This window comes from Cyprinodon tularosa, unplaced genomic scaffold, assembly GCF_016077235.1.
Source record: "Cyprinodon tularosa strain WSP-4 unplaced genomic scaffold, ASM1607723v1 ctg430, whole genome shotgun sequence".
In the NCBI taxonomy this organism is placed as follows: Eukaryota; Metazoa; Chordata; class Actinopteri; order Cyprinodontiformes; family Cyprinodontidae; genus Cyprinodon; species Cyprinodon tularosa.
This window is the reverse complement of record NW_024039153.1, coordinates 1,184,839-1,203,405: the sequence shown is the minus strand read 5'-3', so window position 1 is coordinate 1,203,405 and position 18,567 is coordinate 1,184,839. Positions and strand designations below refer to the sequence as shown.

At 40.0% G+C, this 18,567-nt stretch overlaps 2 protein-coding genes across 4 annotated transcripts in view; one reads left to right on the top strand and one right to left on the bottom strand.

Moving 5' to 3' along the window:
- Nucleotides 1-673: 673 nt before the first annotated feature.
- On the top strand, nt 674-14,673 carry map7a (microtubule-associated protein 7a). 3 transcript variants are annotated; one of them, XM_038299538.1, is made up of 15 exons: nt 674-1,116; nt 1,549-1,653; nt 5,407-5,478; nt 5,574-5,737; nt 6,103-6,202; nt 6,372-6,488; nt 6,665-6,807; nt 8,538-8,677; nt 8,753-8,991; nt 9,072-9,222; nt 9,304-9,448; nt 9,557-9,661; nt 13,360-13,410; nt 13,541-13,754; nt 13,875-14,673. In XM_038299538.1, exons 1-15 carry the CDS (start codon nt 990-992, stop codon nt 13,883-13,885), a joined length of 1,884 nt encoding a protein of 627 aa, XP_038155466.1. In that variant the 5' UTR covers nt 674-989; the 3' UTR covers nt 13,886-14,673. The 3 variants fall into 3 exon arrangements, with proteins under 3 accessions (XP_038155466.1, XP_038155465.1, XP_038155467.1); XM_038299537.1 differs by having other exon boundaries at nt 6,641-6,807; XM_038299539.1 differs by lacking the exon at nt 6,372-6,488 and having other exon boundaries at nt 676-1,116; nt 13,875-14,671.
- The window catches only part of LOC119792767 (vacuolar protein 8-like), a 16,703-nt gene continuing 12,531 nt past the window's right edge, over nt 14,396-18,567 (bottom strand). The window contains exon 14 of the mRNA XM_038299540.1: nt 14,396-14,748. The gene's annotated coding sequence lies outside the window, so the exon portion shown is untranslated. The remainder of the gene's footprint in view (nt 14,749-18,567) is intronic.

Here is an 18,567-nt window from a genome sequence, read left to right as displayed (position 1 = left end):
GGTGGGGGGGAGATGTTCATGTTGCTGCAGTCTGCAGTCTGACCGCTAGATGTCGCTAAAAGTTACACACTGTAGCTTTAAACAGAAAAGCTTGATTTTATGTCTATGGATGTATTGAGAAGGCTGCTCAGCCCTGCAGCAAGAAGAATACGGGTTTGATTCCCAGCCTGGGGTCTTTCTGCATGGAGTTTGCATATTCTCCCTGTGTGTGGGTTCTCTCCGGGTACCCCGACTTGCTCCCACAGTCCAAAAACATGACTGTTAGGTTAATTGGCGAGTTATATTCTCAGGCTAATTTGGACTCCTGCATATATCATCTAAGGAATGTTCTGCAGCTCACTAGCCTAAACCTATTACATGCACAACTAGATCTCCATCTAGTGTTCAAAGGGTTATACTTCATAATGGTGGAATTATGGGTAAAAAAAAAAACACTGATGCCCTACCTAACCAAATATTGCATGTCACTTAACATTATACGACTGTTGCTCTGATAATTATTCACATGGACATACTCTATGCATCATTTCCTTTTTCCTTTCCTGTTTCCAGGAAATGCTGGATCTCCCTGCCTGTTTCCAGCATGCAGGCAGTGTGGTGGGGGAATTAAAGTGACACAGCAATTGAACAATGTGGAAGCAAATCAGAGCAGCTCACAAGAGTGAGATCTTTAAAGGGGGAGTAACCCATTAGCAGACAACTGAGCTTTAGGATCTTTCCAGACCTTTATCAACCGAGAGGAAAATTTTACCGTAGAGATAAGATACAGAAAAAAATCATTACGCAGGGGTCTGACTGGATGTTTTTGTTCTCTTGCTTTGCACTCAGTTCCTTTGTGAGGCACAGATGGACAAGCAGCTGATGCAGAAGACAGTTTTCCTCTCTGCGCACTCATGCAAGGACCTGAAGGCATCTTGAAATAGAAATTCAAAGGAGGAGGAGGACAGAAGGGAGAGAGAGGGAGAGGGGGGACTAGAGAGAGTACTGCTATGCAAAGCTCAATACGTAGCATGGCTGTACAGAAGAAGCAGAGTGAAATCCCTCCATCGCAGGGACCACTTTCTACATGTACCATTGAGAGCCAAAGGGCTGGAAGCAGGTCTGAAGGAACAGGAGGTTAGTGTCTCTATGCTTATTCTGAAACAATGTTGTAGATTCAGATTAAGAACATTATTTCAAACCCAAATGAGGAAAACACAGGCACAATATCATAGTGTAATAGTCAGCCATAACCAGATCTAACAGTTGGATGATTTAACTCTCATGCACTCTTTTTTTTGTTTATTATATAAATGGTTATTTGTCAGGTGCTGGCCTATTTTACACAGCCTGTTAATAATGGCTCTTTTATTTAGATCTGACCTGAAGGCCAGCATGTTTAACAGCTTCTATCTGGGCTGCTTGTTCAAGCTGATTTTTTTCAAGGCTTCTACATCCATGACATCACATGCTGAACTAGAACATTTCTGTTTACAGCTGAAGGCTGATGAGAATAGGAGGGTAAAAATGGGCATTAAAATATGTAAACAAGTGATTTCTTTTTCACAGGGAATGGATCTTATATCAAACCAAGCTCTCAAACAAAGAAAACAACCTGTCCTGCCATCAAGTCCATCCAAATCTGCGGCAATGTTAGCCCACGGCTCTTTGCAGGTTAGTTTGGAAAGCCAGCCTGAAGGATAAGAGAAGAACGGCCTGTTTTAGGACCTCCAGGCCAGCAGGCGGCGTCATACAAATCCTTAAACTGTCACACACTCAGTGCATATTTACCTCACACATTTCAGAAATTGTATACAATTATAAATAATTTAACCTACACTGTCTGTTGTAGAGAGATTTATTATGACTATACTAAATAATGTTTAGATACAGGCAGGGCGGAATTTACCTTTAGGCAAAACTAGGCAGTTGCCCAGTTGCTAATGAAACTCCATTTAAATGTATGGTTAATGCACTTATCTGTGCACTTTTATTATGCTTTTGATAAAAATCCTTTTTGTAGAATGCTATCATAATGCATTCAGTGTCCACCACATTGGATCAGTCCACTTGATGCGCATGTGCAGAAAGCTCCAAACAGACAGCAGCAAACCATTTGAAAACAAATGGTGCAAACAGCAGTGTTGCAAACTTATCTCTTTTGTCACTATATTGAGCAACCTTTCAGACCCCTCTAGCACTTTCATTTTTTAAAGCATCTAGTACCAAATCTGGTGACTTTATTCTGTTACTGGTGACTTTGGTGACAATATATAAAAGCATAGAACTCTGCTCCCCAGAGCAAGAAGATTCTCCTCTATCTTGCCTGCTGTCATGATTCATGCAGCTATTATTTAATTTAAATGTAAAAATGGAGAACAGATAAGCAGACCATGGCTTGTCAACAGAGAAAAGAACAACTGTCTTATTTACTTTTGCTGTCCCCTTTTTGGAAACACAGGAAGAAGCAATCAGCTAAGTAGTGATTGGAGAAATCCTTCATTTCTTTTGAGACAACATGAAATATCCAATGAGCACATTGCCAAAAAAAAAAAAGAAAAGGAAAAGAAGAGAGGGAGAAAAAGGTAGAACAAATAATGTATGTCTATTCTATTAAAATATCCAATGTCTGCCTCTGCCTGGGCCCCAACTTTCCAAAATCAGCTCCTGTCAGTACTTTTGTAGGACAGTTTTTCCAAAATGAGGGCCACCAAGGGGCGCCCTGAAAAAGGACAATAAGATAAACATATACAAAAACAAAAAATAAATGTCATTTTTCTTATTATTAAAAATGTGTTAACCCTTTTTGTAAATTATCATGAAATAGAGCTTGATATATATATTTTTTCTATTGAGATGATAAACTCAGGGCTCATTGTCTGTGGCTCACTTCTGTCAGTGAGCCCCAGGGCAGCTGTGGCTACAATGTAGCTTGCCACCATCAGTGTGTGCGTGAATGAATGTAGTGTAAAGTGCTTTGGTCAAGTTACCTGACTTGAAAAAAGGCGCTATATAAGTGCATGCCATTTACCATTTAACAGTTTGTTTAAACCTTTTGTTATCGGATAATAATAAAATACAGTGAAAAGAACATTTTAGTTGATATCCTTATGCTAAATAAACGTTATATTTTTTATAAGTGCAAACTGCGGGTGCTTCCCAGTCAGAAGCTGAGGCTGTTTATGAACTCCTGGTTTAAGGAATTTGATTAAGAAGTCTGTATTTCTCATATGTTATAAGCAATCCAGTCAAAATGGGTCCAAGAACTTAAACTAATGAAAACAGATTACAATCATATAAATTCTGATGAAGATAGGAATCTGATCTCTGACCTGTTTCTCTGACTGTGACTAACTGGATGTGCTCTCTTCATCCTCTGACATGGGAGCTGGCTCGGAGCTGGTTTACAGCTGCCTTTTGTACCTCTGTCTCCTTGAACCCCAGTCAGCCTCTGCAGATGTCCGCTCACACTGACCCTGGTTCTGCCGGAGTCTTCCTGTTAAAGGAGGTTTTTCCTCTCTACTTTCGCCACAAGCATGCTTAGTATAAGGGACTGCATCCGAGTCAACGAGTCAATGCAATAAACTGGTTTTCCTTAGAAAATCAATTTGGTGAACTGTAAAATGCCTTAAGATGACATGTGTTGTGAATTGGCGCTATATAAATAAACAGAATTAAATTTACTCTGAGATATCTAAGATGTATATACTTTATGTGGGATTGAATTGTGGAAATAAAAAAGGCTTATCTCCATAATTATTGACAACAACATAACTAGGTAGACAATGAATATTTGCGTGATGATTTAAGTACTTTTAGGGTATGAAATATTTCCTTTACTGATTAAAAATGATAGTGCAAATGGAGGAAATGAATAGTCAAGTTTAGCCAAAATAAGATACCTTATACATTTGCTTTGCATTCTACATTATAAAGTGATATAATTGAATACATTAAAAAGTGAGAATGTGGTTTCAACAAAAAATACATCTTTTAATCACCAATTTTATATTTTAAAGAAACTTTTGACCCAAATATTATCTTAGTTTGAGATATGTTAAATTATTTTTAAGGTCAATATACAGCAGATGGCGTGTATTGTTGGTCTGTGGCAGTGATCTCAAAAACTCGCCAGTGTAACTTGAAAGGGTCAGATCCTTCATTGAATGGGTCGTGTGACCCAGAGGCAGTCAGAGCTCCCCTAAAACATCAGAGCTAACTTTGCTAAAAAAAAATGTTGCTAGGCAACTAAACAGACATGACATAATTAGCATCTCTGCTCTAGGATTTGATCTGGAGGGGTGAATGTTGCCTTTATGGATGTGGTCTCTATGACATCTTAATCTGCTGGTCCACAGTGCTCACAGCCTCCACAGAGGGACACTGTTTCATTTTGCAACACTCAGGTGATGCTAGTTTCCTCCAGGGGCCCTAAACCTGGAAGTTACAGGTGTAGCATGCCCAGTAACTAAAAGTTGATATTGCTAGTTGAAGTTCTAATTTCTGATGCTTGTGTCTCATTGATAAAAACATTTTGAAGATAATTTTCAGCAATAATCATTTGTATTTTACATTGTAGCATGCTTACTGTTGGGTTTTTTTAGGAAGACAATCTGTCCAGGGACAACATATGAAAAATAGCCTTTTCGCTAATTCTGGTGCATTTGCAGGAACGCTTTTTAATGTACACTGTCCCTGTCAAATAAATAAATAAATTAAATTATATATTATTGTCCGTCCTTGTAAGCCCTACAGATCAGTTTTTGCAAGTAATTATATCTCAATTGCAATAGTTGTGTGCCTGCGATGAACTGGTGACCTATCCAGGATAGAACCCGCCTCTCTCCCGTAGATAGCTGGAGTTAGGTACCAGCACCCCTCGCAACCCCAGTTAGGATAAATATGACAGAAGATGGATGGATGGATGGATATCTCAAGTGCATTTTATGTTGTAAACAACTAGTTGAAGTGTCAATTTTTATTGGGAGTGTTGGTGGTTATAGCAGTGCGCTTGTGCTCGAGAAGATTGCAAGTTCCCGGTTCGATCCCCACAGCCCCCACTCTGGGTTCCGGAGCAAGACCCTTAACTCCACACTGCTCCCTAGGCGCCACACAATGGCAGACCAGGGATGGGTCAAATGCAGAGAAGAATTTCCTCACTGTGGGACAATAAAGGGATTTACATTTACATCATTCATAGCTAAGGCCACTTTTTAGTTGTAAAACATACACAAACGAAAACTGTTCCTGTGCTAGTCAGCCCACCATAGCAGATTATGCTTGGGCCCTTAGACAACCTTGAGTTGACACTGCAGGACTCTAACAACAGCATGTTTGTTTCAAACGCCGTCACAGAAATCTCCCCTGTACTTTTTTCCAGTTGCTTTTTCATGACTTTTAACTGTAAAACCCTTTTACTGCCTGCAGGTAATGGACTGAATGTTGACGAAAGACTCAGAGCAGCTCGAGAAAGAAGAGAAGAGCAGCAGAAGTTGCTGGGTATGCATCACCGCCACAACGACCCCTCACAAAAAAAAAAAAAAATCTACACACATATACTATAAAACTATTCCTACCGCTTAATTCCCTGTCAGTCTCTCGGGAGCTGAGCCGACTGGAGCGGGAACAGCGAGCCAGACGTTACTATGAACAACAGTTACAGGAGCGAAGGAAAAAACTCCTGGAGCAGAGGCTCAAAGAGGAGAGGAGGCGTGCAGCTGTGGAGGAGAAACGAAAGCAGAGGATGAGAGAGGAAAAAGTGAGCTTTTATTTTCAGCATTTTCTGTTTGCACTGCAAAAAATTGAAATCTAAATAAGTCATTTTTGCTCAAATTAAGTGCATTTTTTCTTGAATTGAGGAGGTAAGTGAGACACTTTGCCAATGGAACAAGAAAATTTACATTTAAAATAAGAAAAAAAATATTGCTTTCTCTTATTTCAAGTGTATATTATCTAATTATCTTATTTTAGGAGTAAAAATACAGATCATCTTATTTACCTGCTCAAAATAAGGGTAAATACACTTAATTTAAGACATTTTTTACTTATTTCTAGATGGTTTTTTTGCAGTGTGCATTCAACAACTAAAAACAAGGCTTAGATTTTTATTTTGTCTAAATGAAGGAGCGGCATGAAACTACAGTGCGCAAGACAATAGAGAGGAGCCAAAAGGCCCAGCAGCACCTCAGTCAAAGTTCAAGAGGCAGGAAGCCCAATAAGAATGGTATGAGAGATACATGTGCCCTCTCCTCTCAGCTTCTTTTAACAGCTTGTCTGCACAACCCACATTTAATATGTGCTGATTAAAAAGTGTTGCAAAAGGCAATGGCTCTAGGAATGTCTTATCTGTTGCTTTTGCCCTACTAAAAACTCTACACTGATCAATACACCAGCTCCACGTCGCTTGCCTCTGACAACATGGGAGAGGAATCTGGTCAGTCGCCTTCTCACCCCCACATGTTCTTATCTGGCTAGGAGCAAGAGTGCAGCTTGTAGGTCTGGAGAAGAAGGTATACCCCTCCTTTCAAGGAAGTCCTCACTGCTTTAACCCTTTCACTGCTATGAGAAACTTTCTGAGCTCACTGACGCTGCTGTTTTCCTTCATGTGTGTCATCATTTTTCAACACATTATGTTTCTCCACATTTCTTAACACTGGCTCAGTTGTCCATGTTTGTCGCCGTGCAGTTTCATGCCACCCATCGAATGCCATCCCTTCCCCTAACATCATCACACCCAAACTCCGACATCAGTCACTTTCAGTCCCCCGCAGGCCGCCTCCATCACCCTGTTCCAATAACAGACAGCAAAGAAACATCAGCCCTGCACAGGTAATTCTACCCACCAAATTATTCCTGCCACATTCTTTTTATTTTCTTCCCCTTTTAGGTACGACGAGTACAACCACAAACCTTAATGTTGATAAACCAACACAAAGTAGTTCTGTAAGGTGGAGAGAAAAAGGTTTAATAGGCAGTGAAAGTTTAAACAAAGATTTTTTAAAGTGAAACGTGTATTTTTATCCAGCCAAGTCAACTCTACTCCCTGAATAAAAACCGGCATAGAGTTGTCTAAGTGGTGGTGGGATCAAGACGTGGTTGGGACGCCCTTTAAGTTGCAGGAGTAGTGAAACTGGTTAGAGTTGATGGGAGCAAATGGAGCTAAATCCATGCAAACGGAAATGAGCATGCAATGGTTAATATCCAGGCATACTTATATTAGAACAGCCTTAACAAAGATCTAAATCCAAATGAGAATTTGCTTCGAAACTGAATATTCAGATAAGAAAAATGGGCAAATATTCCATTTCTAGATATGCAAGATCCATAGAAACAACCCAAAGGGCTCTCACTGCGGTCAGAGGTTGGTGAATTGTTTGGGGTCATGATTAGAAAAAAAACACACTTTTTATTTTTTAATCTGTAAGACACTTTACCTTATTGTTGGTCTACCACGTAAATTTCAAATGCAATGTGTGAAGTTTTTGGTTGTAACATAACAAAACGGGGAATAAAGTGTGAATATGTAGGCACTATATTAGCTCATTTTTAGGGTATTACTTAAAAATGGAGCATCTGTGTCTTTACATTTTAGTTAAAGGAATAGTATACCCAAAACATGATTAGCCTTCATTTTCTACTCACCCCCATGCTGAACAACACTCTGGAGTACTTTTTTGATATCTCAAATGCATCTGGAGATCTGGGAGGCTTCTTGCTGTCTGCTGACATTCAAATAATGGAGGTCTATGGTGCCCGAGGCAGAAAGGTCCATAAAAGTCCACAAAAAACGTGTCAATATTCCTCCATACTGCTCGTTCAATGTATTCCAAGTGTCCTGAGTGGGTAGCGTCCATAATTTACTCGAAACGAAGTCATTTAGAATGTTTTTAGAGCATAAACAGTATTGTATATGATGTCCTGAAAGCGCGCGCCTGCGCGTTCAGGACGCTACGGAAGCCGGCAGACCAAACCAGATGAAAGTGCGCATTCAGCGTCTGCTCTGCCGATAATGCAAGCGTAGAAGAAGAAATGTGCTGTTTACCTGTGCAAAGAAAAGAAACAACGAAAGAAAAATGTCTGAGGATTTCAGTGTTGAGGAAGAGCAGGAGTTCTTTGCCGAGCTGAATGCGCACTTTCATCTGGTTTGGTCTGCCGCGGTTTCCGTAGACTCGTGAACGCGCTTTTAGGAAATCTTATACACTACTGTTTATGCTCTAAAAACATTCTAAATGACTTCGTTTCGAGTAAATTATGGACGCTACCCACTCAGGACACTTGGAATACATTGGACGAGCAGTATGGAGGAATATTGACACGTTTTTGTGGACTTTTATGGACCTTTCTGCCTCGGGCACCATAGACCTCCATTATTTGAATGTCAGCAGACAGCAAGAAGCCTCCCAGATCTCCAGATGCATTTGAGATATCAAAAAAGTACTCCAGAGTGTTGTTCAGCATGGGGGTGAGTAGAAAATGAAGGCTAATCATGTTTTGGGTGTACTATTCCTTTAATACTGGATAATTGAGAATCTAACTTCTTGTTTTTTTTCCGGTTTTAGATTAAAATAGTAAGACAACAGGAAATCATGAAGAAAATCCCGAACAATGGCGGAGCGAAAAGATCAAATGTTTCTGCCAGTAACGGCGTGAAGCCAGCTACCCCTACTCAAAGCAGAGCAGCCTCCCCGTCACCCGACAGGTAGGTAAATATCTCAGCTTCATGATTATGTTGCATAAGTAAACTAATAATCCTCTCTCCGGTTTGATTCTTAAGGAGCCCCAGTAGACCAATCAGCAGACACTCCACCCCAATACATTTAGAGCTCCCAGCTGTTCCTGAGGAAGATGCTAACGTCTGTGGCTCGTCAGTCTCTGTCGGTAATTCAGGGCCCATCAGTGCACCGGATAAATGTCCAAAACAGACACAGAAAAAAGAAAAACTCCCAAAAACGGAGCCTTTAAAGCCTTCTGGGAAACAGAGAGACATCTCGCCCAGAATAGCAGCAGAAGGAAGTAAGCTGAGAAATTCTTACAGCTACATTTTTTAAAACTAGATCCCAGTAATTATTATGATTTTCTTTACACCCTTTAAGCTCCCCAGCCCCCGGAGGTCATGATCCGCCTTTCAGCCGGTACCACTGACCCTAAAGAGGCCTCGAGACTTCTGGCTGAAAAGAGGAGAGAGGCCAGAAGACAACGGGAGAAAGAGGCGCAGGAGCGTTTGCAGAGAGAGGAAGCTGAAAGGCAAAAAAAAAAACTTAATATCTTACAGAAATACTATAGGAGGCAAAGCGACCAGTGTGACGGTTTATAACTTCTGTTCAGGCGGAATCATGAAGAGCAGGCTCGACAGGAGGCCGAGGCCAAGCGTCTGGTAGAGGAGAAGAGAAGAAGGGAGGAAGAGGAGCAGAGAAGAGCTGAAGAGGAGCGAGCTCAGGCTAAAAGAGAGGCTGCCCTTCTTCAGAAACAGGTACCAGAAAAAAACACTTCAGGAGAATCACTCCTCTAATGCATGAACTGTTCGGTTATTTTGTAACCATGTTAACCATGTAATAATGCCTATCTGCATTTTACACAGAGAGAGGAGGAAGCAGCTAAAGAGAGAGCACGAGTTGAACAAATGAAGCAAGAGAGAGAGATGGCGGCACAGAAAGAGGAGGCGGAGCGCCAAGTCAGGAAAAAGGTCTGCTTCTTCAGAAACTGGGTTGAAAATATTCAGTGCCTATATAAAGTATTTATTCTGTGAACCTTTACACATTTTTATGCATTAAGAATAACAAAGAAAGCAATTTCAGTTGGATCCTATAAGATCCAACTGAAATGGATGAGGAAGTAATCCATGGAGCACACAGTCCATTAAGTTCTGGAGAAACTCCCCAAGTCATTTGGGATTAAGGGAATTGTGTTCAGTGCATACTCTGAAAACGCAGAGTGAGGCATCACTCCAAACAAGCTGACAGTCACTCTGGAAGAGCTGTAGAGATCCACTGCTCAGGTGGGAGAATTTGTTGCAGGAGAGCTGTTCTTAGACTGAAGAGCCGGAAGAAATGCAATCACTGTATCAAAGCTATTGAGCTGCACAATTATCATAATTGCACATTTCTAATCTAATTGACATATGACTGTTCAGTTTAAAGGAATAGTACACCCAAAACATGATTAGCCTTCATTTTCTACTCACCCCCATGCTGAACAACACTCTGGAGTACTTTTTTGATATCTCAAATGCATCTGGAGATCTGGGAGGCTTCTTGCTGTCTGCTGACATTCAAATAATGGAGGTCTATGGTGCCCGAGGCAGAAAGGTCCATAAAAGTCCACAAAAAAACGTGTCAATATTCCTCCATACTGCTCGTCCAATGTATTCCAAGTGTCCTGAGTGGGTAGCGTCCAGAATTTACTCGAAACGAAGTCATTTAGAATGTTTTTAGAGCATAAACAGTAGTGTATAGGATTTCCTAAAAGCGCGCGCCTGCGAGTTCACGACGCTACGGAAACCGCGGCAGACCAAACCAGATGAAAGTGCGCATTCAGCTCGGCAAAGAACTCATGCTCTTCCTCAACACTGAAGTCCTCAGACATTTTTCTTTCGTTGTTTCTTTCTTTGCACAGGTAAACAGCACATTTCTTCTTCTACGCTTGCATTATCGGCAGAGCAGACGCTGAATGCGCACTTTCATCTGGTTTGGTCTGCCGCGGTTTCCGTAGCGTCGTGAACGCGCAGGCACGCGCTTTCAGGAAATCCTATACACTACTGTTTATGCTCTAAAAACATTCTAAATGAATTTGTTTCGAGTAAATTCTGGACGCTACCCACTCAGGACACTTGGAATACATTGGACGAGCAGTATGGAGGAATATTGACACGTTTTTTGTGGACTTTTATGGACCTTTCTGCCTCGGGCGCCATAGACCTCCATTATTTGAATGTCAGCAGACAGCAAGAAGCCTCCCAGATCTCCAGATGCTTTTGAGATATCAAAAAAGTACTCCAGAGTGTTGTTCAGCATGGGGGTGAGTAGAAAATGAAGGCAAATCATGTTTTGGGTGTACTATTCCTTTAAACATGACAAAGCACCCTGTCAGGAATACATGTTAATTTACCGAGTCTGTCTCCCTGCAGCGAAAGGCCAAACCTCACAGACTTGACCAAATCAAGGACACTGAATGTCTCAATGACTGCTGGGAAGTATTTTAATACAAAAATGAAAGACAGCAAAGTAAGGTTCAAAGTGAGTTTACTACAACTAACATTGTGATGACAATGTTTCTGATGCTCAATGTTTTCTAACACTGAGCTCGAACAAGAGCTCCTGTCAAAGCAGGGATATGAAAGATGGGTATACAGGTGCTGGTCATAAAATTAGAATATCATGAAAAAGTAGATTGATTTCAGTAATTCCATTTAAAAAGTGAAACTTGTATATTATATTCATACATTACATACAAACTCATATATTTCAGATGTTTATTTTGTTTAATTTTGATGATTACAAATGACAACAAATGAAAATCTCAAATTCATCATATCAGAAAATTAGAATATTGTGAAAAGGTTCAAAATTGATGGCCCCTGGTGCCACACTCTAATCAGCTAATTAACTCAAACCACCTGCAAAAGCCTTTAAATGGTCTTTCAGTCTAGTTCTATAGGCTACACAATCATGGGGAAGACTGCTGACTTGACAGTAGTCCAAAAGACGACCATTGACACCTTGCACAAGGAGGGCAAGACACAAAAGGTCATCGCTAAAGAGGCTGGCTGTTCACAGAGCTCAGTGTCCAAGCACATTAATAGAGAGGCGAAGGGAAGGAAAAGATGTGGTCGAAAAAAGTGTACAAGCAAGAGAGATAACCGCACCCTGGAGAGGATTGTGAAACAAAACCCCTTCAAAAATGTGGGGGAGATTCACAAAGAGTGGACTGCAGCTGGAGTGAGTGCTTCAAGAACCACCACACACAGACGTATGAAAGACATGGGTTTCTGCTGTCGCATTCCTTGTGTCAAGCCACTCTTGAACCACAGACAGCGTCAGAAGCGTCTTGCCTGGGCTAAAGAGAAACAGGACTGGACTGCTGGTGAGTGGTCCAAAGTCATGTTCTCTGATGAAAGTAAATTTTGCATTTCCTTTGGAAATCAAGGTCCCAGAGTCTGGAGGAAAAGAAGAGAGGCACTTCATCCACGTTGCTTGAAGTCCAGTGTAAAGTTTCCACAGTCAGTGATGGTTTGGGGTGCCATGTCATCTGCTGGTGTTGGTCCATTGTGTTTTCTGAGGTCCAGGGTCAACGCAGCCACATACCAGGAAGTTTTAGAGCACTTCATGCTTCCTGCAGCTGACCAACTTTTTGGAGATGCAGATTTCATTTTCCAACAGGACTTGGCACCTGCACACAGTGCCAAAGCTACCAGTACCTGGTTGAAGGACCATGGTATCCCTGTTCTTAATTGGCCAGCAAACTCTCCTGACCTTAACCCCATAGAAAATCTATGGGGTATTGTGAAGAAGAAGATGCAATACACCAGACCCAACAATTCAGAAGAGCTAAAAGCCACTATTAGAGCAACCTGGGCTATCATAACACCTGAGCAGTGCCACAGACTGATCGACTCCATGCCACGCCGCATTGCTGCAGTAATACAGGCCAAAGGAGGCCCAACTAAATACTGAGTGCTGTACATGCTCATACTTTTCATGTTCATACTTTTCAGTTGGCCAACATTTCTATAAATCCTTTGTTTTTATTGGTCTTCAGTAATATTCTAATTTTCTGATATGATGAATTTGAGATTTTCATTTGTTGTCATTTGTAATCATCAAAATTAAACAAAATAAACATCTGAAATATATGAGTTTGTATGTAATGTATGAATATAATATACAAGTTTCACTTTTTAAATGGAATTACTGAAATCAATCTACTTTTTCATGATATTCTAATTTTATGACCAGCACCTGTAGATAAATTTGAGGCTATCCTGGAAATGTAAAAATAAATTAAAGCGGCAAAATAAATTTGTTTAACGAATTCCAAAAGACATTGAAGCTTTAAATGTAGCTAAGTTAAATTTTGGTGCAAGCCTAAAGTAATTCTCTAAACTGCTGAGCAAGTTGGGCTGAAGATGAAAGTGCCAGACACGATTTTCAGAGTTTTGCTTGTTGGAAAAAAAAACATAAAAATAAAAACCCCACTGTCCTTAAACCTCACAATTATGAACTACTTTGTGTTTCTTCTATCTTATAAAAAAAACCCATTGAACATAAGACTGCAAAAACATGTTCAGGGAGCGTGATTTCTTTTGCAAAGCATTTGTAAGCAATGAAAAGATAAACATCAAAATCAGAAATTTCTGCTGTTTTGATTCAATGTTGTCTTTTCCAGCGACTTGAGGAGATCATGCGGAGAACCAGGAGGACAGATTCCCCAGATATGGTGCGTTTTACTGAATCTTAGCTTCTCAGAACAGAACACAGCCTCGGGTCTCTTGTGACTCACATTCACTGTCGGCTCATTAAAAGCGTTTTAGCCTTGAATAAAAGGTTGAATAACGTATTAATCACAGAATTCTGCCTCGCCGACGACCCTACCGAATGAAAACACGGAGCCTCCACATAACGGAAGGATAGAGGACCCCAACAAGACGCCGTCGGGGACTAAAAGCACACAGCTGGGGTTAGGCAAAGAGGACGACGTGGTGCCCGTCGTGGCCTTCAAGGAACGGAGATCCCTCAGAGCGCTTTCTGGTCTGGAGGAAATCCAAACCAAACAGAGAGCAGGTGAGGACAAACAAAAGACAAAAAAAAACTGTCCATTTGATTGAACCTGATTATTTCAATCAGGATTCAAGTCTTTGATAATAATGTTTCTGAATGTTTTCTCTCCCCGGCGTCTTTTAGAAGTCATCTGAGCTCCTCCTGAGGCCTCTGCTATCCAGGGAAGTCATCAAAGAGCTGCGATTTGTCTGCAAAGCTACTAAATCAGCACAGCCATTCTGCTACCTTTCGGCGCTTTTACAAAACATGTAACGTTACAGCTTAGCCTCTCTGTGAGGATGTCTGCAATAGCCAGCAGCACAGCTGTTCAGCACAGTTATGGCAAAGACGTCTCTTTGCAGCAGGGTTTAAATCCAATACACTCAAAATGGGGTTTAGCTTTACTTTGTGCTTCTACAGTAGTTTGTTAGTGGATATAATGAATCTGAGAGAATAGCCATTTTATCAATAAGAGCTTGTCCAGTTATTTTTAGCTTTAACCTGCTTACTCAGCACTTTTCCTTAACTAGTTTTTTCTCAGTGGAACTTGAATAAATGAAGATGCAGTGTGCGCTAAATGTGCTGCTAAACTAGAACTTGCTGCGTTACAATCTTTACCTTGAACTTTTGTAAAATAGAGCAATCGTATATAAAAGCCGCAACAACAGACATGGGTTCCAAAGATAGGCTTTAATTCTGGTTTTAGAGGTAAAAATGAGAAATGCCTTGTTTGCAGTCACAGTTGCTTCAATAGTGTGCAATTGCAGAGAAAAAGCTTATAGCTTTAGAATGGGTCTTAAAACAGTAAAAATGCATAAAATGTGTAACTTAAACTTGATCCAATACTGTTAGCTTTATAAAATGTTAAACTGTATGGTATGTATATGATTAAAGCTGATGCCACACCCTTGTCCTTTTCTGCTTAAGTAAAAAAAACATAAAATATAAAATTGTTCTTGTTTTTAAAAAAAAGCTGAATAAAAATAGGTTTTTCAAAACATTGCATAAAAGTAAACACCTCACTGCATGAAAAGTGGGATTTTCGTCAATATACGGCACTGTAGATTGTCGTGGAACTTCAGGTTAGCGGCAGTTTACGACAATTTGCAGGCTTCGACGAAAACTCCCGTAAATTGTCAGAAATTGACGTGGAATTTCTTAGGCAGTGTTCCCCCCATGCCTCCCCCCCATGGAATTCTAGGGGAGGCTTTAACATGTAAATGAACATGCTGTGAGCTAAACAAATGCAAACCAGGGTTGCAGGGGGGGTTTTACCCCCCCCCTGCAACCCTGGGTAAGAAAATCTCTGATACAAAGAGATCAGGTATAGCCTCTTACATTTTAGCTTGAATTGATTTATTTAATTAAAGTATAGAGACCAAAACAGATCTTTAGCTGACAGAGCAATACATTTAGAGCAGTAATTATTTTTTTTTTAATTTGCATTTAAGATAAAAAATAAAATGTTGTCTGTCAATATGCTCAATTCACAATTACTTAAGTGGAAAAGTTTCAAGAAATGATTCTGAGATGATTCACTTTATAACATGGCGCATTATCCTGTTGGAGGTAGCCATCAGAAGATTGGTACACTGTGGTCATAAGGTCATAGGTCAGCATGCTAAATTGGTTTTAAGTGGCCCAAAGTGTGGCAATAAATATCCCCCAAATAGATGGTAGAAATAGATCAGGCTCAGTATAGCCTAATTATAGACTCTTACATTTTAGCTTGAATTGATTTATTTAATTAAAGTACGCTAGATTACTGTGTATGCAAATGTTATGTAAAAAAAAATACACAAAATAATTTACTTCAAAAATTAGTTTTAATCAGAATCAGTTGGCTGTAATGGTTAATTTTTTTTTTTAGATTTCCACTTTTTTTTTTTGTTATTGAATATATAAGAAAACAATAACAATCTCAAATAACAAGTCAATAACAAATATTTCAATACAAGAAGAAATATCACAACTCCTGCTTTTGAAAAATAAAATTAAATGCACAGGCTGGAACAAAGTATAAAATAAAATAAAATAAATAAAATAATAATAGTAGTTAAAGTAAATTAATCAGTGGGGACTACCAACTGAAATTCTTCAATTAACTCAAACAATTTAATTGCATTTAAATTCTGCATCTTTCTCAGACATCTTTTGAAAAGGGAAAGTTCATTTTTGAGAGCAGAGATTGGGAGGGAGCATTTTGCATAGCGACATTTATGGATATAATACTTTGTTACAATTATTAGAATATTGATTAAAAATTCCAAATTTTTTTTTCTTTAATAGATAAACCGAATTGAATGTTTTGCCAGGAAATAAAATCTAAATTTATTGTTTTAGTTTTTGGGAATATATACAAACTATGCTCTAATTTCTAGATACCGATCTGTTTTTACTATAATTTAATTTGACAAACCGGGTCTTCTCTACATTCTTTTTTCTGTTTGGTGCGATTGCAATAGCGGGTCTTGATCTGGACGGACCGGAGGGGAGCAAAAAATAGCTCAGCTCCGTATTTTGACGGTGAAGGACGGAGAAGACGTACGTGGGCGGTGACGAGCGGAGGATGTGGAACAGCTCTCATTGATTTACATGACAGACAAGTAATACAGATAGTAGGATGGACATTTTATTAGAAATAAATCATACACTGTTCAGAATACGAAACATGGGGCTGATAGTTACATTTGTGTGGGTTCCAGCACATATTGGGGCGGAAGGAAACGAGAGGGCAGATAAAATGGCAGAAAGGGCAATTAAACATTCTATTAGTTTTATAGTTAAAATAAGTAAATCAGAAGGAAAGAGTATTATTAAAGAGAAACTTATGGAAATTTGGCAAAAAAGGTGGGATGAAGATAAAACAGGAAGATGGTTTTATAAAATTCAGAAGATGGTAGGAGAAAGAAGAAATGGAAGAAGAAATAGAAAGGATGAAAGAGTGATAACAAGGTTAAGATTTGGTCATACAGGACTTAATCATACACTTTTTAAAATACAAAAACATAAAACGGGCAAATGTGATTTCTGTGATAAATATGAAACCATAGAACATGTTATATTAGAATGTCATAAATATGAAAAAGAGAGAAGATATATGAGAAGAGAGTTTGAAGACATTAAGGAGAAGGTTAATTTATTAGATATACTGAGGAAAAATTTAGGGAGTAAACACATACAAATAATTATTCGATTTCTAAAGAAAACGAAATTATTCCATAGAATTTAATTATAGTAAGTGTGTTTGTGAGTGAAGGAATGATATACAAAGCTGTGCACAAATATGTTTATATTTTTAAGTGTGAATGTTTGAATGTATGTTTAGAAGAAGTTAGGGTAGAATGTATCAGGATCAATATTTAAACCATCACGAACCACACTCCATACCAGTAAGTGGCGGTAATGCTACTAACAGTTTGTTGCCAACCGCCATAAAACTCGACAAGAAGAAGAAGAAGACAGACAAGTACTCCGTACGTGAGCGGGGCGGAGCGCTGACGGAGTATGTGGAATCTGGGGGTAAAGGAGGACAAATACACGTCCGGCTGGGTGCAGCGCCGGACGCCGGACAGTGCAATGAAAATCCGGACTGTCCGCCCTAAAGCCGGACATCTGGCCACCCTATCTGCAGTCGAGCAACTTTGCGGGATATATACGAACTCGAGGAAGAGAAGACGGGTGCACAACGCCACGCTAGCGGTAAATATGTTCGATTACTGGTAGCTATGCTAAAAGCAGCCTAGCTTAGCTAGGCAAGCTAAAGACAACCTAGCCTAGCTAGGTAAGCTAAAAGCAGCCTAGCCTAAAGCTTTACTAAAGTGTATTTTTTGTGATTCACAGGAAGCATTATGCCGTCTTAACAACTCGGAGACTAATTGCAGGCGCTATGAACCGGCAGGGGTAAGGTTTAAAGAATATGCTTTCATTCTGCGGTAAAAGGACATGGATACGGATGGATACCGACCATAGCTGTACTTTTTTTTTTCTTTCACAGACTACAGTCGCCTCACAATGAGGCGGTGACCTCCTATTTGTTTGGATTTGCACGATGTTGATAAAGACGACATTGTGTGTAAGTGACTTGTTTTAATGTTTTCTCCTTCCTTGTTACTGTGACTTGCGTTTGATTTTTTTGATTTTTTTATTCATACCACTCTCATTTAATTGTTTTCCAGCTGCCTGTAAGACGTATTATGAGACGGTATGCAGGAGCTTCAGATACACGTTGCTAGCCAGCACGCTGCGTGCGGAGGCCGCCAGGCTATCTGCTCGGAGTCGGGCCAGACGAAAGAGGGTAAGACTTTATTTGGTGACTATTTTTCAGGTGCATTGATAGATGTGTTGTGTCAATATGCAGTGCGCTGATTCATGTTTTTTTTTTTTTCAGCTGCTGAAGGCGAGGCAGAGTGTGCTGGCAGATGAGGAAGTGGAACTCTGTAAGTCCGCCACCGTCGACCTCATGTCCGACGAAGAAGATGGCGTCGTCGGCGGTGTCTCTGGATGGATTGTACGGTCGCCGCCATTTCGTAGGCCGGATCTCACTGAACTCTGTGTTAAGCTGCAGTCCCGGTTAGAAGCGATGTCGAAGTACAAGGCCACGCACAGTATGCGTCTGCACATCGGACCTGCCTCGGAGGGAATGCTGCCAGTTACCTCCAACCCCGAGGAAGCAAACGGACCGTTCACGGAGTTGTAATTTTTAGATACGCATGTGTTTGGATACGCGTTGTATATAGTTGTGTGTGTTTTAATAAAGCTCTTTCTTTGCATAAACAGCTTCCTGGCAAATGTTCATTTCCTGTATAAATTCATTCATGTCCTTGATGGTAGCATA